At 37.8% G+C, this 26,707-nt stretch overlaps 1 protein-coding gene and 1 pseudogene across 1 annotated transcript; one reads left to right on the top strand and one right to left on the bottom strand.

The window, feature by feature from the left end:
• Window positions 1-637: 637 nt before the first annotated feature.
• Window positions 638-1,543, bottom strand: LOC147514453 (uncharacterized). The gene has a single exon (XM_086592589.1). It carries the CDS (start codon window positions 1,541-1,543, stop codon window positions 638-640), a length of 906 nt encoding a protein of 301 aa, XP_086448715.1.
• Window positions 1,544-12,487: 10,944 nt separating this feature from the next.
• Window positions 12,488-13,952, top strand: LOC147514452 (uncharacterized; annotated as a pseudogene).
• The last annotated feature ends 12,755 nt before the right edge of the window (window positions 13,953-26,707 follow it).

Genomic DNA, 26,707 nt, shown 5'->3' with positions numbered 1-26,707 from the left:
TATCACCTACACTTTTACCTTTAATAAAAGCCCCTTGAAAAGGGGAAACAATCTTATTGATATGCTTCTTCAATTTGTTAGCTAGGATCTTAGAAATGATCTTATAGCTAAAATTGCACATGCTAAAAGGCCTAAACTTAGCCACATGATCAGGATTAGAGACTTTAGGAATCAAGGCAATAAAAGTTTCATTATAATTAGGGTTTAGGTGCCCCGTTATAAAGAAGTTTTTAACAAAAGCACAAATACTAGCCTCAACAATGTCCCAACACTTCTGATAGAAAACACCATGGTATCCATCAGGGCCAGGTACCTTCAAACTCCCCATCTTATTAGCCACATGCCATATTTCATTATCAGAAGGGGTAGCAGTTAAAATCTCATTCTCCCCAGGAGTAATGCAGGGATTAAACAGCTCCATAATGCTATTATGGAAAGGGGGAGCTTCAGAGACATAAATATCAGCAAAATACTTATTCATAGTATCCCTAACCTCTGTTCTTCCTTCTTTCCAATTGTGATTATCATCCTTAAGTTTCTCAATCTGATTCTTCCTTACCTTATAAATAGTAGAGAGATGGAAGAATCTAGTATTCCTGCCTCCTTCCTTAATCACATGATTAGTTGACTTTTGTTTCTAGTAAAGTTCTTCCTTCTCATACCATTCTAATAGGAAAGCTTTTAAAGCCACTGCTTTCTCATAAGTCTGATTAGAGAAAGGTAAGGCCAGAACCTTATCTAAGTCCTTTTGTATCTTGTTGATGTTAGTAAAAATGTTACCAAACACATGCTTATTCCAGTTAAGCAAATCTCTTTTAGTAGCAGCATGTTTATGAATCACATTCAAATCAGATAACACATGTGATGTAAAGTTCCATGCTTCATCAATCAGAGGTTTATAATTACTATCATGCAACCACATATTATAAAATCTAAAAGGCCTAGGCTGTTTTTCTTCTTTTTTATCAAGATTCATGATAAGAGATAGATGATCAGAAGTAGTATTTGAAAATGTCCTAACATGCACATGATGGAATAAGGCAATCCAGTCAGGGTTTGCTAAAGCCCTATCCAGCCTCTCTAAGATATGGTCTTTAGGCTTCCGATTATTACTCCACGTGAACTTGGGTCCCTTGAACCCAAGATCAACAAGACCCAGATCAGCAATCATATCATTAAAATCAATCATGCTTTTAGTAAACTTACTCCTACCCCCAATCTTCTCATCTAGCAAGGAGATTGCATTGAAGTCTCCAAACACACACCAAGGCCCAGGGAGAGCTCTAAGCTCATCCCAAACCTTAACTTTGTTATATGCTAAAGGCTCCCCATACACAAAAGAGAAAAACCAATCATCATTATGAAAGTAATTTGATAGTTTACCTGTAACTTGATTCTGAGATACCCCAAGTGTATGCAGATCCACTCCTTCCCTCCACAAAACAGCCAACCTACCACTAAGCCCCTTAGCAAGAACAGAGAAACAACCACTGAACTTTATTTCCTTACTTAATCTACTTATACTACTACTACTAGCCTTCATTTTAGACAAATAGATGATATCCACTTCAAACCTCCCCACTAGGTCCTTTAGTTGTTGAATTGTCGTGGTAGTACCAATACCCCGGCAATTTCAGGCGTTTATCGTCACGGAAATCGAGGTAGCTGTTCTGGGACATCCACTGCAAACCCTGCAATTGAATTAGATGAGTTTTCCTTCCTGTTTCCCTTCAGAGCATACCCACTAGATGTCCCCATCTCTCCTGACCTTGACCTTGACTCAGACCATTCATAGTCTCTCATATTGCCACTGTCCAACTGATCTTCTCGAAGCACCAACCTCCTGTTGGTGGATTGAACCACAAAGGAGTCATCAACCCTTAGAGGAGGTGGTTGGGTGACACTATCCTTTGCGCTAGATGGTTGATCATAGACTTGTTGATCATTGACATGTACCATCCTATCCTCTGGGTGGCCACTATGCCCCTGTTGGTATTGATTGTAAGCTACCATTCTTCTTTCATGTTCCCCTCCACCTTCACCAGATCCACTGGGCAAAGAAATGATATGTGCATTTTTTGGGATCAACTTGTTTCCTTTCCCCTCTTTTCTCATAGCATCAGCTTTAAATTTCGCCTTTTTGGATCGGTTAATAGCATTCCTTACACCTTTACTGAGCATTTCCTCCCTCTCCTTAGCTCTAGCTCCTACCATATCACTTAAATCCAGCGCAATCTTTTGTTTGTTGTAAGGGTCTGGATCTTGGACTTCAAATTCTAGTTCTTTATCTGAGAGCTTTGAGAAAGGATAGGGGCTAGTATTTATTTGTGTGTCCTTTTCCCTCTCTTCTCTTGGAAACAGCCAATCTTTTGAAGATCTTACCCTTCTTTCTAACCAGCACAACATGTTGTACCTGTCTTGTCGAGTCAAAACTAATTGGCTTGTCATTTCCCACACCTTGGTAATCTAATAGAAAGCCGGAGGCTACAGTAGGTGGCTGAGATCTCGAGAGGGCTAGAGGATTCGATGCTGTATGCATATCCCCTGTTGATTTGGCCTCCATAGTAACAAGAGAAGTGTTTGGGCTTTGCTTACTTGGCCCAGTAACCTTTTGAGCATATTCTTGGGTTTGTCCTGTGCTTTCCTAGGTTTGGGCCCTCTGACTAACATCAATATCTGACCCCATGCTTCTCATGTCTGAGTCAATAGCTACTGTTTGGGCTAGGCCCAAAGCACTCCTATCCGTAGTCTTAGTTACCGTAGGGCTAACATGTTGTGCAGTTAGCTATACTTTACCTGAAACCCCAACAGCTCTATTAGTTTTGTCCTTACCTTCCGAACCACTTAGTGACGTGTTCACTTGCCTTTTGTCTTACTTGCCACATGCGACCATATTCTGCCCATATTCCTCCACACTCCCAGTGCCGGTGGCCGGAATTTCATCAAAGCGTAGTTTCTGAGGTGTTCCAGAGATAGTCAAGGTATGCTTCCCCGAGTACGCTATGCCATTGAAAAACATATTGGCCTTTAGTTGACTTGTGAAATTTTGCTTAATATCCTTTGGAGATCCCCCACACTTCAGTATCTCATACCGATGTTGTGCCCTAATCCGACATGTATACTGGTCATGGCCAATAACTCCACAAAAGAAACAGAAAAACCCTAGTTTCTCATACTTAAGCTTAACTGTGAGCTCTTCCCCTGTTTCTAGCCGGACTTTCTGATCTTTTGATAACCGTTCCTTGATGTCCATCTCTACCCTCACCCTTGGGACTGGTTTGTTGAAATCCGGTGGACATGAGAGATCTTCCTAACATCTGTTTTATTACTCCATTCCTTAGGGAGATCCCATATCTGAACCCAGAAATGGACGAAATCAAAGAGGTAGCCCTCCAGCTTCCTCCCTTGGACCCATGGCTTAATTGACAGAATAAATCCATGAATAACTTAGGGGCCATTCTCCATTACATGTTGATATTCCTTTTCCTGCGTGAATTTGATCTTGACATGTCCCCTAGACAGGAGTTCAAAAGTAATGCTACCCTTAGTTTTCCATATGTGATGGACTTGTTCCCCAAAGTCCTCTAGAATGATAGGGTAGCCACCATACATTTTCCCAACGACTGAAAACCTCTCATCCAAAACTCCTATATTGATACAATCAATCTCCACCGGTTTCTGTTTCTTTTCAAAGAAGAGTTTCAGCATATCCTTCTGAAGAGAATCAATTTTACTACTATTACCTACCTGAAGAGGATGCTCCAGCCGTTAAAGCCGGTGATCAATACCGGTTGTTTTTCTCCATGAAAGTAAAAAGCCAAAAACCAAAAGGCTCCCTTAAGATCCTACCCTGGTATGATAAGCAAAGAAAGAAAAAGATTATGGTTGCAAAAAAAAAGTATTAAGAAGCTCTTTGTTTTAGCTCTGGGTTTGCCTGATGTGATTGTGTCTGTTTTATATAAAAGAGATTCAAATTTTAATTTGAATAGGAAAGAGGAGGGACAGAGAAATTGCACTGCTATCGCTCGCAGTCAAGCTCCCAATTCCCATACTGTTGGAGATATACTAATTGGGCATTAGGTTATAAGGTCATAATACTTTCAAACTTTCCTGACATACGCTGTGATGAAATTGTATATACTTTATTGACGGACGTTAAGTTATGATGAAATCCACATGAAAGTCCACATGTTATTTTGAGGACAAAGAATATTCTACGACTATTTTGGTTGAGCTAACACTTCAAAAGTAACCCAACTAAATGCTACTTTTCTCTTCTTGAACAAACTTAATTGGACATTTATTCTTGTTTTAGATAGTTGACATTGACTTATGGTATGGATGGTTGATCTCGTCCTTTTTGTTTAATGTATTCAATGTTTCCCATTATAAATGAAAAACATCACAATATTTTATTTATTTGTTGAAATTGTAAAACTGTTTAGAGTTTATAACTATTTAGTACCATGAACTTTTATTTTTGTTTCCCCAAATGGTACCCATGCCCATAACTTTTTTTCTCACCTATCAGTACCACGAACTTGCAATTTGATACATTTAGACATTATCTGGCCAAAATGCCCATGCCTATTATTTTTTTATAATTTGTAACTAAGTGTATCTTCTTCATCCACCCCTACCACCACCTCCACCTCCACCACCACCAACCAAAACTTTTTTTTATCTAATATAATGTAGGGTGGTGGTTGAAGAAGATATATAATCACCATCGGATTCACTATATTGGGACAGGTTAGATGACTATAGCAACTTAAGTAATAGAGTGGTAATTTGGAAATTAAAGACATAAAGACATTTTGGTCAGATAATGTCCAAATGTATCAAATTGGAAGTTTGTGGTACTGATAGGTGAGAAAAAAAATTCAGGTACCATTTAAGAAAAAAAAGTGAAAGTTCGTGGTACTAAATAGTTATAAACTCAAATTGTTTACTTGTAAAACTAAAGTTGACATGCTGCAAACAATTGACTGAAAGCCTGGAACTTGACACGATGTTTGTAAGAGTAGGGGGAGTAAATCTAATTGAATCCTTTTCCTTCTTGGATTGAACAGACACATGTCTCAATCCCAAAGCGCTTTGGCAGATATGAGTTCATATGGTGGGGGAGTGAAGTATGGTGGTCCGATGGATGTTGCTAAGCAGGTTCTAAGATCCGAAGGTGGCATGATAGGCCTCTTCAAAGGCCTTGCTCCTACTTTTGCTCGTGAAGTTCCTGGAAATGCTGCAATATGAAAGTGATAAGCAAATAATCGCAGGTGGACAAGACACTTCAGGGTTGGGGAGGGAGTTCATGATTGTTGTTGGAGCCTCAATTTGGCTTATGCTATACTCTACTTATGTTGACAAGAGTGTGATTCAAGTTCTCTTGCGGCTGAAAGCAGAATTCTCCCCCTCTTTCTCTCATCTTTCAAATTCAAAATTCAAAATTCAAATTTTGTATTTGAAATCAATACCTTTTCTAGTACTCAGAGCTTCATTTCATTGGTTATATCTCATATTATTTTACTTGTCTTTTTTCTCTCTCGCCCACTAGATATGGCTTACTTTTCTCTCTGGAAATTTCTTACAGCGAGCAATTCATCTTCTTTAGCCACGCCCCTTGTTGTGTTCCTTACCATTATTGGTGATGGCTACCCTGGTTAGGGATATTATAAGAGGGGAATCCTTAGGATCTTCCTCCATGTCAAAAATTGAACAATTACAAGCTAAAATGCAAAATCTTTTTTGTTCGAAAGAAAAATGAGTGGTTGATATAGTTTGCAAAAACAAGGAAGATATTACAGATGGGAAAAATACTTTGATGGGCAAATTGTATGGAGAAAGACAGATAGCATTACAAGATATAGCGGATGAGTTGCATAGGTGTTGGCAGACAAAGAGTAAAACTAAAATAGAAACTATATCAAAAAGGTTCTATAAGATGGTTTTTGAGAACACTGATGAATATGATCATGTTAGAAAAAATGGTTTTGGGTTCAGATATATGGTCTCCCGAGTAATCGGATTAATGATGAAAATGTCCATAAGGTAGGTTTAAGCTTGGGAAAAGTGAAGCTTGTAGCTATTTTCTGCTCAACAGAGTTCAAAAAACCAGTTGCCAGGGTTAGAGTATGGATGGATATCAAGGAAAGGTTGCTCAAGGGTATCGATATCCGAACGGAATCGAGTGAAGTTCTACCAGTAACTTTTAAATATGAAAAGCTTGATATTTTCTGCTATTTTTGTGGGGTGCATTGGACATGATATATATTTTTGCAATCAAAAAGAGAAATATCGAATAGATCTGTTGAAGTGTGGAGGGTCTCCTAGAGATATCAAAAACAACTTTTCCTTTATACTGAGAGCAAATATGTTCTTTAATGGAGTTGTGAACTCTTGTCCTGTGTCAGTAACATTCTCCGGAACACTACAAAAACCAAGATTTGATCAGATTCCAGTGAGGAACAAAGTTTCATTGGCGAAAAGGAATTGGAATGGGGCAGGTTTGCTTGCAACACTACCCAGGAGTAGACATGTGGCACATATCTCTGACAAGAGGTCTGCAAGTACATAGGAGAGAGAGAGAGACAAACTCTTCTGGGCTCATAACGGACACTTCATGCAATATGACAAACTCTGCAGTTACCGTTGGATCTACAACATTAGTGGGCCCAATAAATAATACTAGCCCACAAAGCTCAAAGTCAGTGGACCAAGCCCAAGTGGACAAAGGCCTCTCATCTGGGCCTACACATGGGCCAGATATACAAGATGGATCTTTAGTAATTCGGGAACTGAGTTTGGATAGCATGATGTGGTCTCGGTAGGGAATGCTCCTTTGGATTTGATTCAAGGAAGCCAAGATATGATAGGTTATGATTCTGATGATAGTATCTCTCAACCTCAGCTGTTAGCCATAGATGCTTCGTCTGTGGCGAGACGTCTGCAATTCAGTCATAGGCAACAAGGTCCTGGTGAAAGCTCGAAGGCTCCAAGGGGTTCTAATAGTAGATATTGTGGTAAAGAAAGCTCGAGTGTGAGCTCTAAGTCTTCTAGTAGTGGAGGTCTGTGTGGTCCTCCTCCAGGGTTCGCGGTGGCTATCCCCAAACAGCTGCCTTGTCAGAAATGATTCACGCCTGGAATTGTTAGGGAATAGGTTCATCCATGGTAGTTCAAAATATAAAGAATCTAATAAGGCAACACCAACCAGATATAATTTGTTTGTCAGAAACCAAAGTGGGTGAAAGTAAGATTAGTATGTTAAGTAAAGTGATCAAGTATGAGAGCTTCTTCTGTGTTCCTGCTTCTGGGCTTTGAGGTGGTCTTGCTCTTTTATGGAGAACTGGAGTCAATCTTGAAGTGCTAGGAGCAACAGCTAATCAGATTACAGGTAAAACTTTCTGATTATAATAGTCTTACTCCTTGGTACTTTAGCTTTGTTTATGGAGAACCTAATGCTCACCTTAGACATAGGTTTTGGTCTGAATTAAGAGAAAGTGCTCCTTTAATTTTATTCCTAGTTCTTGGGTGATATTTGGTGATTTTAATGTTATAAGATATCTTGATGAAAAGGTAAGGGATAGGTCTATCTTTACCAATTGCATGTTAGATTTTAATGAGCTGATTAATGACATTAGTCTGGTTGATCTGGGATATAAAGGCCCTAAATTTACTTGGAATAACAATAGGAAAGTTAAAGATAACATCCTAGAGAGACTAGATCGGGCCTCAGACACCCCTGACTGGCTCGATCTTTTTCCTACTATGATTGTTAAAAATATTGTTAATGCTACCTCGGATCATCTCTCCTTGATGATTAATCTTAAACCTGTGGTTGAGAATCCGGATAGACCTTATAGATTCTATGATATGTGGTTAAAATATGTTTCTTGTAAACCTGCTATAGATATGGCTTGGAATGTTGTTACTCATGACCTGCCTGATTGGAATGTGATCCATAGACTGAAGAATACTGAAAAAAGTCTGAAAACTTGGAATAAAAATATGTTTGGGAATATTTTCTATAACATAAAAAGAACTCAGAAAGACCTTGAGAGGGTTCTGCAACAACATTTCAATCCAAATAATCATGAGAAAGCTAAGGTTCTAAAAGCAAGTCTGTTTGATTGGTATGGTAAAGAGGAAGTCTTTTGGAAATAGAAATCTAGCCAGCATTGGATTAAAGAAGGGGGCAAAAATACAAAGTTTTTCCATTTGTCTACTGTTTACAGAAGAAGGAAAAATAATATTAATAAAATAAAGGATAATGAGGGCAACTGGAAGGAGGTGGGTCTAGCTGTAAAACACTATTTTGATGATATTTATGCTTCTGATAACCCTATTAATAATGATAGCATTCTTAATTTGTTTACTTCTTGTATTACTGCTAGAGAAAATGAGATTCTTATTGCTTGCCCTTCTAGGGAAGATATATGGCATGTTGTGAGGAAGATGGGTGCTCTTAAAGCCCCAGGCCCTGATGGATTCCAAGGCACTTTCTACCAACATTGTTGGGATGTTGTTGGTTCTTCTATTATTGATTGTGTTAGAAATTTTTTTATTCAAGGGTGTATGAATCCTAGCTTTAATGAAACATTTATTGCTTTAATTCCTAAGATTTCCAATCGTGATCATATATCTAAGTTTAGACCTATTAGCTTATGTAATTTTTGTTATAAGATTATTTCTAAATTTTTTGCCAATAGGCTCAAAGCTCATATCAATAAGATTGCTTCTTCTTTTCAAAGTGTTTTTATAAAAGGAAAAAATATATGGGACAATATTGGCCTTGCTAGTGAGATTTTCCATAATATTAAACATATGAAAACAAAAAAAGGTTTTGTAGCTCTTCAGATGGATATGGCAAAAGCCAATGATAGAGTTAAATGGTGCTTCATAGATAATATTTTCAAAAATCTTGGGTTTAGTGACAAGTGGAGACTCCTCATCTCCTAATGCCTTTCAACTGTTTCCTTTAGAGTTTTGTTGAATGACTCACCCCTTGAAAAGTTTACTCCTGAAAGAGGTCTTAGACAGGGAGAACCTCTCTCCCCTTACCTTTTTATTCTAGTGTCTGAGGCTTTATCTAGAATGATAGCCAAGGCTGAGAACAATGGGGATATTCATGGTATTAAGATCAGGAGGAATGCACCCCCTATCACTCACCTCATTTATGCATATGATCTCATCTTGTTCACTAAAGCTAGCCTAGCTGAAAGTGGTAAGCTCAAGAGCATTCTTGAGGACTATTATGAAGCTTTCGAACAAAAAATTAATTATGATAAGTCTAGTATTTATTGTAGTAAGAATATACATAATACACATAAAAAGATTTTGAAAAGATTCTGGAAAATGAGGTCTTTTTATCAAAAAGATAAATATTTGGGGGTCCTTATTGTTTTATCACATAAAAAAAAATGATGACTTTGATTACTTAGTCGATAAAGTACATGATAAGATTAAAAAGTGGAGAGCAAAAGTCCTAGCACAAGCTGGGAAAACTACCCTCATTCAAGCTGTGACCCAGGCCACACCTTTATATGTTATGTCTACCAATAAACTCCTAAGCTCTACTTGTAAGAAAATGGATAAAACATGCAGGAACTTCTGGTGGCATGGCACAGAAGAGAGCAAAAGCATCCACACCATTGGGTGGGATGGCATATGCAAACCTAGCTAAGGCCTTGGGAGGCCTAGGACTAAGGAAAGCTAGTGATATGAACAAGGCTATGCTAGCTAAGCTGGCGTGGAAAGTTATCATTGATACATCCTCCATTTGGGCAAAAACTTTATTGGCTGCTTATGGGAAAAACTGGTTTGACATAAAAGTTGACCCTCCACCTAAGGCCTCTTGGTTATGGAAAGGAGTTCACAGATCAGCCAGAGGTATTCTTCCAGGTATAGTATGAAGCATTGGTAATGGGGAAAAGGTTAATGTGATGTAACAACCTTGGATCCTTCTTAATGATGCTCCTATTACTCAGAGAGATATTGGACATGACAGACCAGACCTCGAGGACCTAAGAGTGGGGGACTTGATGTTAGATGATGGTAATGGATGGGACTACAATAAGGTGGAGAATCTTTTCTCATCATATATAGAAAATTTGATAAAGCAAGTAGTTATCAGACCATCTAGTACAACAACTGGTAAAGTCAGATGGGTAGGAACCAGAAATGGCATACTATCTATAAAGTTTGCATACCAGTTTCTGAAAAAAGAGGAATGGCAAGGGTGCACGAATTCTAAAGCTATAAATACCCCTTGGAAAACTCAGATAACAGCCAACAACTAGCTTCTACTTTGGGGGATATTCATGACCCCTACAGGTGATCTTCTATTAAGAAAGAACATAAAAGGGGAGTATACTTGCCCTTTTTGCTGGCTAGAGCAAGAAGACCACCCCGTGCACATTTTCTTTAAGTGTGAATGGATAAAATCAATCTGGTTTGCTTTTGATTTGGGAGGCAGAGTAGAGGAGATGGCAAACAAGTCCATAAGGGAGTGGTTGGATATGTTCCTTGAATGGAGCAAGGCCAATGATCCTGTCATTGCAGAAAAGGGAGTTCTAGCAACTATTATCTTGCAAGAGATATGGGAGATGAGGAACAATGCTAAATTTGAAGGCAAAACCCCTAACAAGGATAGTCTCATAAGGAGAGCTTTTGCTAACTGGAATAGATGCATCCAAGCTTTCATAGAGAACCAGGGAGTTGGAAATACTAGCACATAAACTCCTACCTTAACTCCTTTTGTGCAATATATTAGTAACTTCCCCTTGATTGAATCAAATACACTTGTAATTAGGTTTGATGCTGCTTTCTGCAGGGAAATTACAAGGTCTGCTACAGTGGGGGATTTAGCATGGGATGGGGAAGGCAATCTGATGGGAGCAGCCACTAGAAGATTTAAAGCAGAGAGTGTAGAGGAAGCAGAGATGGTTACACTAGAAGTCGCTGCAAAACTGGCTAGGAGCACTAGAGAGACCTCTATTTTGTTTGAGGGTAACTATAAAACAGTAATTCAGGATTTACAGAACACTCTAGAGTTGAACTCTCCTAACTGGCGGTTAGAGCCTATTAGGTCTATGATACTTGGCTTGTGTAAGCCTTTTACTTTTTGCCAGTTTAACTGGATTAGTAGATTGTCTAATGTAGAAGCTCATGATCTCGCAAATTGGGCTTTCCATAGCCAAGATGTGAGCTTACTACCCAGTCATCTATTAGCATGTATTACTGTTCCGTTGATGTTTTAAATGCAGACAATGGGTTTAATCTCCCTGGTACTTAAATGGTTGCACAAAAACCCTCTGTAAGCGAACAAATGCATAAAACCTCCCTATTATTTAAAAACATACCATCAAAGCCAAAATAGACCAAAATACCCCTGTGAAAACCGGGCTGACGTCATCAATCTTTACTTATAATTCGGCTTAAGGACAAACCGGGTTGACGTCATCCTATGTAAATTTGTATTTACATATGACAATATAAAATTACACAGTCTTCTTAACCTATTTAAATTTAAATTTTCATATGAAATTTTTTTTCATAGGAAAATTTAAATTTATATTCTGTCTGGTGTCGTCGGAAAATTTTCAATCCCAAAAGTTACTATATAAATTTAAGTTTCCATAGCTCCAATGACTATATACATATAGTTTTACATATATATGACTATGTAAAAATACATTTACATATATTCTGTCTAGTGTCGAGAAATTTTCAATCCCAAAAGTTACTATGTAAATTTAAGTTTTTATAGTTCCAATGACTATGCAAATATAGTTTTACATATATATATGACTATGTAAAAATACATTTACATATAGTCGGAAAATTTTCAATCCCAAAAGGGTAAAAAAGGAAATAATATAAAATGGGAAATAAAAACATACCAGATTTTATCTCTTTTTTGGAGAACAGGGAGGTTATTTAACGAGACCTAAATAATAGGGAGATTATGTGATATGGGTCGATGGGAGGGAGTTTATACTCAACCGAGTTAGAACCAAGGGGCTGAACCTCATTTCTTGGTTTTTTAAATGATATAAGATATGTTTCTACAGGGGGAAAAAAGAAAGTGTGATTCAAGTGGATAATTACAAGAATCCTAAACTTTCTGGTTCCATCGATGCTTTATAAAAAAAAACTGGCGACAGAGGGAGCAAAAGGTCTACACAAAGGCTTACTATTAGTCCTTCAAACTTTTGAAGCATTATGATTGGCCCAAAATCGTCAAATTCGGTTAACTTATGTGGTTTGATGGTGCGCAAAGTTTTGGTGTAGAGTTGTATGTTACAATAAAACATGGAAAACGAATCCTAATAGGCTAATAGGATACCGATAACTAATACCAACCGACGCTATTTCCCTATAAAAGAAAAGCAACATAGCAGGTTTTTGAACGTTTTGAACGTAAGAAAAAAAAAAATAAGAGAGCGAGCAAGAAATAATAGTGAAGATGAAAATAAGAGGATTAGTGAAGATGAAAAATACAGAAGAGAAAATATACCCAGTAGGAGCAGCATATTACGAGCTCATGGATGTGATAGGAAAGGGAGGCTTTGCGACTGTGTACCGAGCGTGTTGCCTCCCTTTAGGAGAGATCGTTGCCATTAAAGTCGCCAACTTGGAGGAGCAAGATGACTTCGAACTTATTACGAAGGAAGCACAGATGATGAAGCTGGTAAGACATCCCAACCTAGTCAGCGCATATTGTTCTTTTATCAAAGAGTCTGAGCTTTGGGTGGTGATGCCCTTGATGGATGCAGGATCTTGTTATCACGTAATGAAGTCTATGAAGTCTACCTATCCAGGGGTATTCAAGAAGAAGCTGTCATTGCGAAATTTCTATATGAAGCCTTAAAGGGTTTGGACTTTGGAGTATCTTCACCGAAACGGACTGATGCATCGAGATGTCAAGGCACAGAATATTCTAGTTGATTCATCTGGTGATGTTAAGCTTGGGGACCTTGGATTTTCTACTAGCCTTTTTGACTCTGGCTGTAGGGGACGAGCCAAAACTGTTTTGGGGACACCTTTTTGGATGGCGCCCGAGGTCATAGAGCAATCAGAAGGTTACGACCACAAGGCTGATATTTGGTCGTTTGGCATCACTGCTTTGGAGCTAGCCCATGGTCGTTCACCTTTCGCACAATATCCTCCTGTCGAAGTTTTTCTTAGGATTATCCGAGAAGAGCCGCCTCGACTAGATTCAAGCAAGAAGTTTTCCAAGTCTTTCAAGCAACTTGTTGCCATGTGTTTGGTCAAAGACCCCTCCAAACGACCGACAGCAACAGAGCTTTTGAAGCATCCCTTTTTTAAGAATCGGAAACCTAATATACGGTCAATGTTAGAGAAGCTTTCTCCAACACTCAGGAAACGCCTGATTACAATAAAGACGGTAGCAGTTACACAAGATAAAATGGAGGAAACATCGCAGAACGAATACAAGAGGAGCATAAGTTGCTGGGACTTCAATCTTGAAGAAATCAAGGCACAGGCAGCACTACTTGAGGACGATGTTGTGGAAGAGGAACGTATAGATGTCCTTGGAAGAAAAAACGAAGGGCAAGTCTTCCAACAAGTAGGACAGTTCAATTCGATGTTGGAACAGGTTATCCTGGATAAGGTCCTACCGTTTGATATCCTTTGCGGCAAGAGTGTCATGGTGAACAGCTAGAGGATGTGCATGGGAGAAGGAGCTGATGGGGAGAATACATGCAAGTAGTGCTGGAGTACCTCAGATTCAGTGCATCCTTAGCAAGAGAGCAACCAACAGCAGAAGTGTGGTGAACAACCAATGGAGCAATACTTGGAGCAACATTCCGGAATGCACAGGAGAACTTTCTGCTATGGAGACCAGTGGAAGTCAGAATCGGAGGCCACCACCTAGTTGCTTGGGTTGCAAGCAACAGCCCTCTATTTATAAAGGGGTCCCACAAAAAGAACTACGTAATCTTGATCCCTTAAGCGGGGTTATGTTCCATGTTCCCCAGGGTACGTAGGCAGCCCAGAAGTAACATGGGTGCAGCAGCCAAAAAAAAAAAAGAAGAAGAAGAAGAAGCGAAATTTAGTTCATGTGTTGTTACTGACTTTGTATTCGATCTAAGAGTATATAATGGCATTTGGAATTTCCAATCTCAATTTTGTGCGACATTCTTTTAAGTTATTTTCTCATTATCATAGATACTATGTGATTTCATCAGGTACCATGCACACTTCACTTGTTTACGTTCTACTTACAATCACAGAGACTTGGCGGCGCAACTTGCACTCTTGTCTTAATTATTTGTAAAACTCGTTATTAATCAAATTTCCACTTGTTTACAAAAAAAAAATTGAGGGTACAGTGCAAGGCAATCTCAAACTCAGTGCACAACCTCGACTGTAGTGCACTGAATTCAAGATTGACATAACATCCGAGATGCTCATAGCGAGACACCGATTGCGGAGAAGTTCTCACAAGAACGTTTAGAGCTTACCTTGTTTGTTCTCCACCAACCTCTCAACTTGTACTTTTCCACGATTATACAATGTGGTAAGAAACTAAGAATGAACAGCTTTCTACAAGCAACGCGCACCCACCTTCGTGGACATGGGAACCATAAGAAATTTGTAACTTGGTACTGTAGATACCATCTGCGGCTGAGGATAGAGGTTATCATGAATTCATGACATCAAAACTGATGTTATTGTGGGAGAAAGAAACATCTGCTCCTAGATGCAGTACATCATATTTGTTTACCATGATATGCAACAGGTTTATGCATCTTCAAATTGCATGATGGGGATTTCCAAATTGCAAAGTGCGGTCCAAGTTTTTCCATATCCCAGTTCTGACTCTAAATATAGTTTTTTCCATTCAGGCTCCTTGTACATACCTAGAAATTAGCCCCATATACAAATCATTACTGAACATTTTCAAAGTTCCAAATACAAAAACTATTCTTAGCTCAGTAAGGTCATTAGTTTCAGAATGGTTGGCTAGCTCAGATGTTGCATATTCTAATTATTTATTGTTTATTGGACGAGAATATTGTTGGAATCTCTTGTGTATTTCTAAATACTAGTGTGTGTGTGCAAAATGGAGAAGATGAACAAAGGGTGTTCTCTCCACTTTAGTGCACAGAAGATAGTCCCACATTGGTTATCCACCACTAGCAAGTGAAGTATAAGAGGCATTCCTCTACCATAAGGGCGTGCCCTTAGGGTACAAATGCTTTTGTGTTAGGAGGGAGAACTCACCCAAAGCCACACGCCCGCCCGAACAGAGTCGTGTCGGGCTTGGGCTTACTATTGTGGGTAGTGGATTGATCAATTGCCTAAACTTGATTTTGCTTTTGCTTTAGCAGCAAGTTTAGATGTCCTAGTGCGAGTTGGTCTCTCAACCTTAACCGTATTCACTTCAACAGAAACCCATCTAGAGAAACAGAAACTCACACCTACCAAACTTCTATATAAACATTGTGCGTCCATGGAGGGTTCTAATGATTTCGAAAGAAATCACGCTACTTGGCTCAATGGGAATAAGGTATGTCGTCATGCTATTTTGAGTACCTTGTCTAATGAAATTTTTGATATTTATTGTTCAAATAAGAATGCACATGATATATGGGAGAGTTTGAACAAAAAATACATAATAGAGGATCTTTGGTACTTTCGAATATGTCTTTGTTGGGACTTTTCTAAAGTTCCATATGAGAGAGGATAGAGATGTAACGTCTCAAATTCATGATTTTCATGTGCTAATTAATGATTTGAAAACTGAGGGTATTGATTTACCCGAAACCTTTGTTGCTGGATGTTTGATTGAGAAACTCCCCGAGTCTTGGAAACACTATAAAAATAGTATGAAGCATAAGTGCAAACAGATGACTCTTGAGGATGTGATCATTCACATTCACATAGAGGAAAAGAACAAGACTCGGGATAAGGTGTTGTCTAAGGAATTCCATTCCAAAGCCAATATCGTTGAAGGTAATCCTAGCAAATCCAACAAAACCTCTAAAAAATAGAAGTACAACAAAAATAAGAATTTTAAGGTCAAAGGCACCTCTTTTAAAAGGAGTGGTACTGGTAATGGAAATTGTTATGTTTGTGGTAAACCTGGACATAGGGCTTTTCAGTGCAGGCACAAGAAAGACACTAATGACCTCCCAATGCTAATTTAGTTGAGGGAGATGATATAATTGCTGCTGTAGTGTCACAAGTGTTCATGGCCACTGGGAAGAAGAACTAGGTACTAGATTATGGTGCCACTCGCTACGTCTGTGGTGATGTTGAAGCTTTCTCAGACTACATACTAGTGAAAGATGAAAAGGTCTATATGGGTGACTCAAGGTCTGTTCCTGTGGAGGGAACATGCAAGATTCTTCTGAAGTTAACTTCAGGGAAAACCCTTTCACTTAGTAATGTTCTTCATGTTCCTGAGATTTGTCAAAATCTGATTTCTGTGTCCTTACTGGGAAAAGCTGACGTCAAGGTGACTTTTGAAAGTGACAAGTTCGTTCTGACAAAGAATGAGAGTTTTGTTGGGAAAGGTTATTATAATAACAGTGGTCTTTTCATGTTGAATGTACTTGACAACATTATTATTAATAAGAATGAATCTGCTTCTACTTACTTGCTTGACTCTTTTAATATGGCATAGTATACTAGGACATGTGAATGTTCAGTATATGAAAATGATGAAAGCATGTGGTTTATTGTCTGATATTTCTGATTTTTCTAAGGATAAATGTGAGATATGTGCTGAGACTAAAGCCGCATAAAGAAACCTTGCAGAACTGTTTCTAGAGATAAAACTGGATTACTAACTCTTATTCATATGGATTTGGGTGAATTCAGAAGTACCATGTCTAGAAGGGGGAAGTTTTATTATATTACATTCATAGATGACTTCTCTAGATACACCATGGTATATTTACTTAGAAACAAGCATGAGGCAGGTGAGATGTTTCTCAAGTACAAAGCTGAAGTTGAAAACCAGCTTAACTGTAAGATTAAAAGACTTCGGTCTGACAGGGGTGGAGAATATGAGTCTCTTCCAGGACTTTTGTGACAAGAATGACATTATTCATGAGACTACTCCACCATACTCTCCTGAGTCTAATGGAGTAGCCGAATGGAAAAACAGAACACTAAAAGAGGCGATGAATGTTATGCTTGTAAGTTCTGGAGCTTCCCTGAACTTGTGGGGGGAAGCAATCTTATCTGCTTGCCATATATAATTGGATACCCAATAAGAAAACAGGGAATAAGACACCATATGAATTATGGAAAGGTCATGTACCTAACATGAAATACTTCAAAATGTGGGGGTGTCTTGCAATAAAGGTTCTAGTGAATGAACCTAAAAAGAGAAAATTGGGACCTAGAACTATTGATTATATGTTCATTGGTTATGCTCATAATAGTGCTACATATAGATTTTTAGTAGTAAAATCAGATAATAACCTTGTCGTTGCTAACACTATTATAGAGAGTAAAAATGCTGATTTCCTTGAGAATATGTTTTCTTTGAAAATTGGCATTGAGAGGTTGGTTGCTCCTAGTGAACAACAATCAACAGATCCTGAAATTTTTGCACAAGAAATTCGAAAGAGTAAAAGAGATAGAAAATCCACCAATTTTGGTGATGACTTTTACACATTTCTCCTTGATGATGATCCTTTGACGTATAATGAGGCAATCAGTTCTAGAGATGCACCTTTCTGGAAAGATGCTATAAACTTAGACCTATATTCGATTATATCTAATCACACATGGGAGATAGTTGATCTACCTCCTGGGACAAAACCTATACGTTACAAGTGGATTTTCAAGAAGAAACTGAATCTAGATGGTTCCATTGATAAATACAAGGCTAGACTAGTAGTCAAGGGATTCTCCTAGAAAAAAAGGCATTGACTATTTAGATACTTATTGATAAAAGGGAAAACGATAGTTTTACCTACGAATAAGCGATTAAACTGAAACGCAAGTAAAACTAAAACTATTTTACGCTTAATGTTATCAAAGTATTCTACTCTCGATGCTATTGCAATATAGTGGGAATAGAAGATTCGTTCCACTCCTAGTTCTTTAGAATTCCAAGTTAACTATGATTATCAGTCTATAAAAAATCAATGAGAGTAACGATGGAAATTATACTACGATGGAAATTGTACTAAACAAGATACGATAATTCAAACTACGGAATTACTAATTTGACGATATGAGGAGGAATTAGGGGGATTTGATTCCACCATAACTCGACTTAATTTACTAATGAAGAATTGTCGTAATCTGAATTGAAATGCTTTCGCATAGCAATTTGGTCTTCCTAATCCCTAATTGTTTATGGTAATCTCTACCAACTAACAACTAGCATGTAAAACAATCAAACCCATTCTCATGGCGAACTAATTGTTTTCTAGAATGGAATGGAATATCACGAACTATTCTACGCTAACAAAAATCAAGATTCATCAAGACTTCTTCAAACCCCTCTAATGGAGGTTTTAGCCTTGAATCATTATGCTATCATTAATATATAAATCATAACAAGACATGATAAAAAAAGATTATAAATTTACTTATTTGATTTAAAATGGAAATCTAATCATGCAAGATTGAATTAAAACTAGTAATGATAATTAACTAAATCTATGAATTGAAGCTAACATGATTTAATTAAATGAAACTAGATTTATGAATAACTAACTAACTTTATTGATCTAATGAATAATAACAATACTGATTCAAAACTGAATTCAAAACAAGATAATAAAGCTAATTAATGGAGTCTAAGCTAATTTATTTTCTAATCTAGGTCTAACTAATTAGTCTGCCTCTTTCCTCCTTTCAAGAAGAGAAAGAGATCCCCAATTTCATGCATGAGCCTGGAGCCATGTTTTGGGCCGGAAAATCAAGCCCAAAACCCAATTTCTTCAGTCTATAGAGGCCTTTTCAGCTGGATTTTACTTCAACAGACTTTTCATTCACTTTTGCTCCTCTGATTGGGTCAAAGTTTGGACCATTGGAAATCTCTTTCCAAGACGGTCGTTTTGACATAAGGAAGGCCCAATTCTGAGGTCTGAGTCCAAAGATACTGATCTTGAAGTTCTCATTGACTTTTGTACATTGTTTTACGCCCACGTTGACTTTTCAGCTTTTACCGGGCTTTAAAAAGGTTTTTTCTCCTTGAGTCTTGGCCTTTAATCACAGAACTTCTTAGCAACCAACCCTTGCTCCTTTATCTCACAAAAGTGACACATTTCTACACGTAATTGACTTCAATGCCTGAAATACATAAAAGTACGTAATCAGCATTAACTCTTATTTATTACTCGCATAATTGGTCTAAAAGTATTATTGTGAAGGGGTTAAAACTACAGTTTTGGGCTCTTATCAAACCACCCCCAAACAGCATTTTGCTTGTCCTCAAGCAAATATGAGACATTAGAATAAGTGACCAAAAATAGAGTTATACTATTCTCGTTTCGCCGAGTGTGATTACATTGACCATATGCAACAAGGCCTTAAACCACTAGGAATTCCCTAGTAGACGAGTTATAGCCTCATAAGAGTTTTCCAGTGAAGGTACTCACAAACTTCATCTATACTACAACGACTATGAAATAGAACTATTGTTTCCTTATTTATGTCTCAATTATTTATACATCTCACTAGCAATGAATACAGAATAATCAAGTCGAAACTTAAACTAATATATGCATAATAATCAATCATCTACGAATAAACATATATGCAATGAGTAATACTATAAATGCACTAGCAGGTCCATTTCTGAAACTTTGGAATAGCATCCTTAAGTAGGTCCTCACATAAATGTCAAGACAAAAACACTCTGATTTTTCCGCTCAAGTTTCGCTACTCCAGTGTGTAGTGGGCACACTTTACCTTACAATCTTAATGACACACAAGGAAGCCGTAATCGATCAAACACATCTGCCACTTACTATCACACTAACCTATTCCTAATTGAGCTAGAGGTCTTTATTAGGTGTTGGGGGGATTAGGAGATGGTTTAAGAAGGAAGGAAATGGATATTCAGAAAGGACAAGTCTGAGATAATAGGGTCTTCATATTACGTAACTAGAGAAACCCTTGTTCTTTTGCTTCTACACTTTGTTTCCATCCTTAGCCTTTTTATTTTGGCTTTTTTTTACTCCTTTTATTCTTTTGGAGTTTTTATTTTGTTCTATTTTTCTTTTTCTTTTCTTTTCTATAGATGGAAACTTATTTTCTTTTTCTTTTATGAAACAACTAACTAATTTTTGTTTACACAAGTTTTTCTCTTATCTTTTCTTCACTCACCCTATTCTCAGACTCATTCTAAATTAGGTAGGTTGATTTTTTATTTTTATTTTTTATTTTATTTTTTATTTTTATTTTTTTTATAAAAGGGTAAAGGAATTGTCGTTTATGAAAGGCTAAAGAAAGGCTCAGAGGGGTGACTAGCAGAAAATAATTTCATAAGGTTTGAATTTCTGACTATATCGATCCAAATAAGGCCTAAATTCTCGCTTAGGATATGGTATAGTGATCAAGCAAGTGGACGTGTGATTTCTCTATCTGGATTTTACTTCTCCCTTGTGTCATTTCTCAAATGTTTCACTCATATAAGGCTTTAGGCTATATTCTCACAGGATTTGTAGAATAAATATTCGAGCCTAGATTTCAGAAACTTATTGCCAAACAATCATAGATACTCATGTAATATATTTATAGATAAATGCAAAGATTATTACCTACATATTAACCTAAGTTTCTAAAAACTATTATAGTGCAAAAGCTAACATGAAACTTCTAGATTATTAAGAACATAGAGAAAGAAAACAATATCAATATTCCTAAGTGTATAGCATAACATATTTTTATTTTTTTGAAATTTTTGAAATTTTTATTAGAAAATAAGTGCATATTGTACATATCTATATCCTAACAGATGTCTTAATTACACGTGTTTCTATGCCACCCCCAAACAAGAAGCATGTTTTGTCCTCAAAGTATTGAAATAAAAAGGGTAGAAAAATACCATGGAAACGCGTGAAATTCTGGAACATCTGCAAAACAAGGTTAAAACATACTAATATAGATAAAGAAAAATAGACGCAACTCTATATAAGTTCCACCTGTTATGGCGTTAACAAGAATCAAATTGCTTGGGACATAAGCAGACACTAATTGAAATTAAAAACTTACCTTATCTCCATTGTTTAAGCGGCATCCTCCTCTTCTATAAAGAAATGAGGTTCCTTCGCATCCTGCCACGCCATGATGATTTGCCAGGCTTCACGCCATATATCATCTACGATCGCTAACCTGTATGTTAAGCGCCACTTGGTCGGATGGGGTATAAGGTGCAACCTGATGAGCTTATATCCTCCACCCTTGCCAAGTCATTACATGGAAAGATCAAATAATACAATTGGTAGGTCTCACAATATCGACCCCAACCCAATCCGTGAAGCGGGCATAAAAAACAGGAAAGAAACATAGCATAATACGACAAACTAAAATAGGCATAAGAAGGTACTTATGCCTCATGCTATGGGCTCGTGCTAAACTAGACATTAGGGTCTAGGGAATATCATAAAGTATACGTCCCCCTGCTAAAGCAAGGAAAATATCACAAGTTTCGTCATTCGCAGAAGAATAATGTCATTCCCCTTTAATGTTTAGCATGATCCAAAACATAACAGTGCCCACGTTCATGGACAGGCTTCCAAGGGCGACGTTATATTCCCCTTGGTCCTCTATCCTAAAGATTCCTGCCCCATAACGCTCATGCAAATTCTCATAATTATAAAGGTACATATTATCGACCAAATAGGCTTATGAGTATTATATTTCAGCGGGCATAGCAAGTCCAAGAACAAAGGCTAGCAAGAACCTGTTAATTTCCATTGGTTCATCCTCAATGGTGATGGAGAACATCCATCCGGTCTATCAAAAAACTTACAATTATCATAAAAATAAGATGTAAGTGCCGGAGAATAATGTTCATCAGGTCTTACCATTAGTGGTTCCCAGCCTACGTGTATGATCACCTCGCGAAACCAAGCGCCATAGGTGTCGCTTTGGAACAAATCTTCAAAAGACTGCTCCGGTATGATTGTAGGAGATGTCATCACAATAAGCACACTCTAAATGAGCTGCAAATGACCCTGGAAAATTCTCAAAAAATCAGAAAATTTTAGGGTTTGCAAAAGTCAGGGCGCGGGACGTGCTCCGAAATGGCCTTTGAGGGGCGCGGGGTGCGCTCAAGTCCAAATCGAGTTACAAGCATTTTAGCGCTAGGTGCGCTCAGAATTGGTCTTACTAGGGCGCGGGGCGCGCTCCGTGTGTGAGGAGCAGGATGAAGGGAAAAACAAAAAGGAAAAAGGTAGAGGTTTAAGGTGAGAGATGAAAGTGAGATGTGTGGGTTTTGTGTGTAGAATGAATCAAGTATATATAGGGTTTTAGTTTCTAACACGAATCGACAAGTTACCAAAAATTTTAAAGCAATTACCGGAAACAAAATATTTCCAAAACCTAAAACGGAAACAACCCATATTCCTTATTCCAAAACAATTAATCTTTTAGATTGAATTTAGAATAGCCACTTCCTAACTCATTGAAATTTCATCCTACCACAATATCTAATCATAGCCACACCAATAATAGCAACATTCTCGACCAACTCATTGCAAAATTACTTCTAAAATGATGGATCAAATAAAAGCAATGCTAAAAACAATAATACCACCCCCAAACAATTCAAGAAGGTGGGATTTACGCAAAAATCATCGCATGCTTAGACAAAACCCAATTTAAATTTAAATAGAAATTTAAATAACAATATAATTAACTTCAGAATTCAAATTTAACTACTGAAGTTAACAACTTAACATCCAATCTACTAAAAACAATAAAAAAACAACATCAAAACAACAAAATGAATCTTTTATAGTCAGATACTCAAGACTATATCTAAAACATATGTATATAATGAACATGCAATTTACCATATATCAACAACCGAAATAGTTGTGGATCTTGCCATAAATAATTAACATGGAATGCCCAAATAGAATCAAGCACCAAGATTTTCTACGACGCAACTAGTGAAATGAAAGCGAAGTCTGATAGACCTAGAACGTAACCGAGCATACACCTTCTTCTTCATCTTTGAACGAAAGGATGTCCAAGTGAATGATCATGAGAAAATGGATGTTTGTGGAAGATATGTTGGATACGAATAAATTTTAGAAGGAAAGAATGGAAAAACTGAGAATGTGGGTTTAGCACAAAACTCATTCATGGTGTAAGTAGGAACTGTCTCAATTCTGAAAATGAAGGTGTCAAGTGTCTTTTCCTTTGGAATTATTTCCGTATTATGAGGATTTAGAAAATCATGAAGCACAGGAGAAACAAGAGGGTCAAGTGCAAACTCAAGGTTCCTTTGAAAAGGTGGAAGGTGGGGAAAATTGGTGATGGAAGATGAATGAGTGACAGGATGATGTGAGGTGGATGAATGGGGCTTGGCTAGAGCTCTCAGGTTTAGATTATCAGAAGCCTTGAGATATGCAAGACATTCCTTAATAGGTGGGTCAAAAGAATCACTGGGATAGAGGGTGGAAAATTCATCTTCCGTCATAGCGTTAAGGGATGAATGGATGTTGATAGGGAGGGACTCGCGAGGTGGCAAGGAAGCGTTGCAAAAGAGTGGAAGAAAATCTTTCTCAACTTCCAGGGAGTTCTCGTCGAAGTTGGAACTTCCAAAGGAAAGGAATTTGCGCATCTGATTATCAGAAAACGTGGGTTTGAAATAATTTTGAGCTAATCTCTCGATCATGCTAACCTCTCCATCCGAAGTCGTATCTGGGAACTGTTTCGTCATTTTAAAAATATTTACCTCAACAAAAAGATGGTCAAAGGACAAGGACATCGAACCACCACGGCAGTTTATGAGTGCGTTAGCAGTAGCCAAGAAAGGACGCCCTAAAATGATTGGAACAGAGTCATTAGCAACTTCTGTATCGAGGATAACAAAATCAGCAAGATATTAGAAATTCTGAACCTTAACAAGCACGTTTTCGACAACACCCTTAAGATACTTAATAGACCGATCAGCTAATTGTAACGTCATTTTAGTAGATTACATCTCCTGTAGACCTATTTGTTTATATAAATAATATGAGAGTAAGTTAACACTTGCCCCCAGGTCTAATAAAGCGGTCGTCGGGTGAGAATCTCCTAAGGTGCATTGTACAGTAGGACGAACAGGGTCCTTGTACTTAACGATTCCATTATGTTCTGTTAAAGTTGGAAACTGTTCAGTTAAAAAGGCGTCTTTAGGAATATTTGTCTTACGCCTAGTAGTGCACAACTCTTTGAGAAACTTAGCATGGTGAGGCAACTTTTTAATCGCTTCGAGAAAAGGTAGGTTTATCGTTTGATTTTTAAAAACCTCTCTAATCTCATCAAAATTTGTATCTTTGTTCAACATAGCTAATATTTGGGGAAACGGTAGTTTCTCTCTATATTTAGCATATGGATCAACAGGATGGTTAACCTTGCTTTTATGTTTCTTAGGCTATGGTTTAACTGGTACCTCTACAGGGGTAGGATCTTCAGTTTCTGTTTCGGTATCTAGTGTAATATCTGGTGTAGGGACTACTGGTGGGGTAACTATAGACATAGTTACTTCGTTATCCACCACTCTGCCTGAATGGAGAGTGGTGATGGAATTTATCTCACCTACGTTTTCATTTTCGTTACTAGTATTACCGTTTATCTCAAAGGCTGTGTTTGTTGTTTTAGGATTAGGTATCGCTTGACCTGGAAACACACCTTTGGGTTATACTTTCTCTTGGGCTAACTGTTATAAGGAAAGTTGGATGGCTTGTAAAATCTGTTGTTGGGTTTGCATAAAGGCATCAAAATGATCCGGTTATGGAGGAGTGTTAGCTATAGGTTGTGTGACAGGAACTATGTCACGTTGATTATTAATGGGTGGGTTATGATAGTTATTATTTACCGAAATGATACCTCTATTAGCATTATAATAATTATTATTATAATTACCCTGAACTTGTCCTTGACGTGGTGGAGCTTGGTTGTAATTATTTGCTGGCCTAACATTTTGATTATTAAACCCTGGAGGTGTTACTTGTTGATTATTTCTCCAACTGAAGTTGGGATGTTGTCTCCAAGGGGCATTAGGAATATGATAACTATTAATTGAGCAAACGTTATCTTGTTGTGATGTTTGTTGTTCATAAGCGAGAAGACAATAGAAGTCGGGATGCTCAGGACTCAAACAGAAATTACATGGATTGGAGTTGACATTCATGAGGGGGATAGGCTTTTGTTGAACAGAAATAGCCTCTACCTTTTTAGTGAGAGATTCGATTAAAGTTTTTAGTTCAGGATCGGGTTTAATCTCAAACATATCAGTGGTCGTAACTGTTGTAGAAGAACTAGTGGAGCAGGAGATATCGTCACTACGACCTCCTTAGTTATTATTACGCTTTGTTTGATCTTCTAAAAATTTATAAGCCTCTGAGGCTCCTTTACTGAGGAAACTACCCTCATTCATTATGTCAAGGACTTCTTTATGGTGGTGTAAAAGTCCTTTGAAAAGGCACGAACTAACGTGTCTTTTTTGCGAGGTTATGGTGTGGACACTCTATAAGAAGATCGCTGAAACGATTCCAAGCCTCTCAAAATGATTCATGATTCTTACGCCGAAAGAAATGAATCTTGGAAAGCATTTCATCCGCCTTCGATGGTGGGTAAAAATGTTCCTTAAATAGTTGAACAAGTTTGGCCCATGAGTCCACGTAATTAGGCTTTAGACAGCTTAACAAGACGCCTTTATCGGCTAAGGTGAAAAGAAACACCCTTAGTTTAATTTGTTCAGCACTAACCGTAGGATGGTGGAATGTGGTAAGGACTTGTTCAATCCTACGCATGTGCTGATTAGGTTTTTCATGGTTTAACCCATGAAAAACGGGTAACAAATTAAATATATTTGGGGGGATTCAGAAATCCCCCACTGGGTCTGCAAGAACGATGCAAGATTTTGGGCTATCGTTCAAGGCTTTATAAAAGTCAGAGAGAGGAGACTCTCTTTCTTCAGCCATTATTTCAGGTGTAGTGTGTGGTATATTAGCTAGAGGTGTAGTAAGTGGTATACTAGAAAGGCGTGTTTGTTGACGTTGCCGGTTGATTACGTTAGACGTTTTTCTTCTACCTGACCTTAATCTCATGCAAGACTAAGACCAATCTTAACTAAACACGACAACACTCAAAACAATCCTGATATGCTAGTATAAACCTCTAACAAGAGATGTGAGGAGTGGAAGAAAGAAGTACCTGAATGCCTCCTTGTTTAGCTTATGAATAGCGTCTTGTATACGCGAGCTCAGTGTGTGTAACAAGTTAGAAACACTAAATAACTTGAAGTAATGGAAGTTTGAACTAACCAGTGAAAATCGGGCTTTTCAAGAAGAGGCGCCGTTACGCCGTCGAAATGGCCTTGGTAGGGGCTGGTCACGCCGAGTCCAACTTGAGTTCCAGTGCCAATATGGGGGCTCAAACTTTGCCTTGGTAGGGCGCGGGTTGCGCTCAAGTCCAATTCGAGTTCCAGGCGCTTCAGCGCTAGAAATTTCGAAGTTAGCCTTGTATGGGCGCTAGCTTCGTTTCTTTG

Source organism: Coptis chinensis, chromosome 2, assembly GCF_015680905.1.
Source record: "Coptis chinensis isolate HL-2020 chromosome 2, ASM1568090v1, whole genome shotgun sequence".
In the NCBI taxonomy this organism is placed as follows: Eukaryota; Viridiplantae; Streptophyta; class Magnoliopsida; order Ranunculales; family Ranunculaceae; genus Coptis; species Coptis chinensis.
Note: the sequence above shows the minus strand (reverse complement) of the source record. Positions and strands in the feature narration are given on the sequence as shown.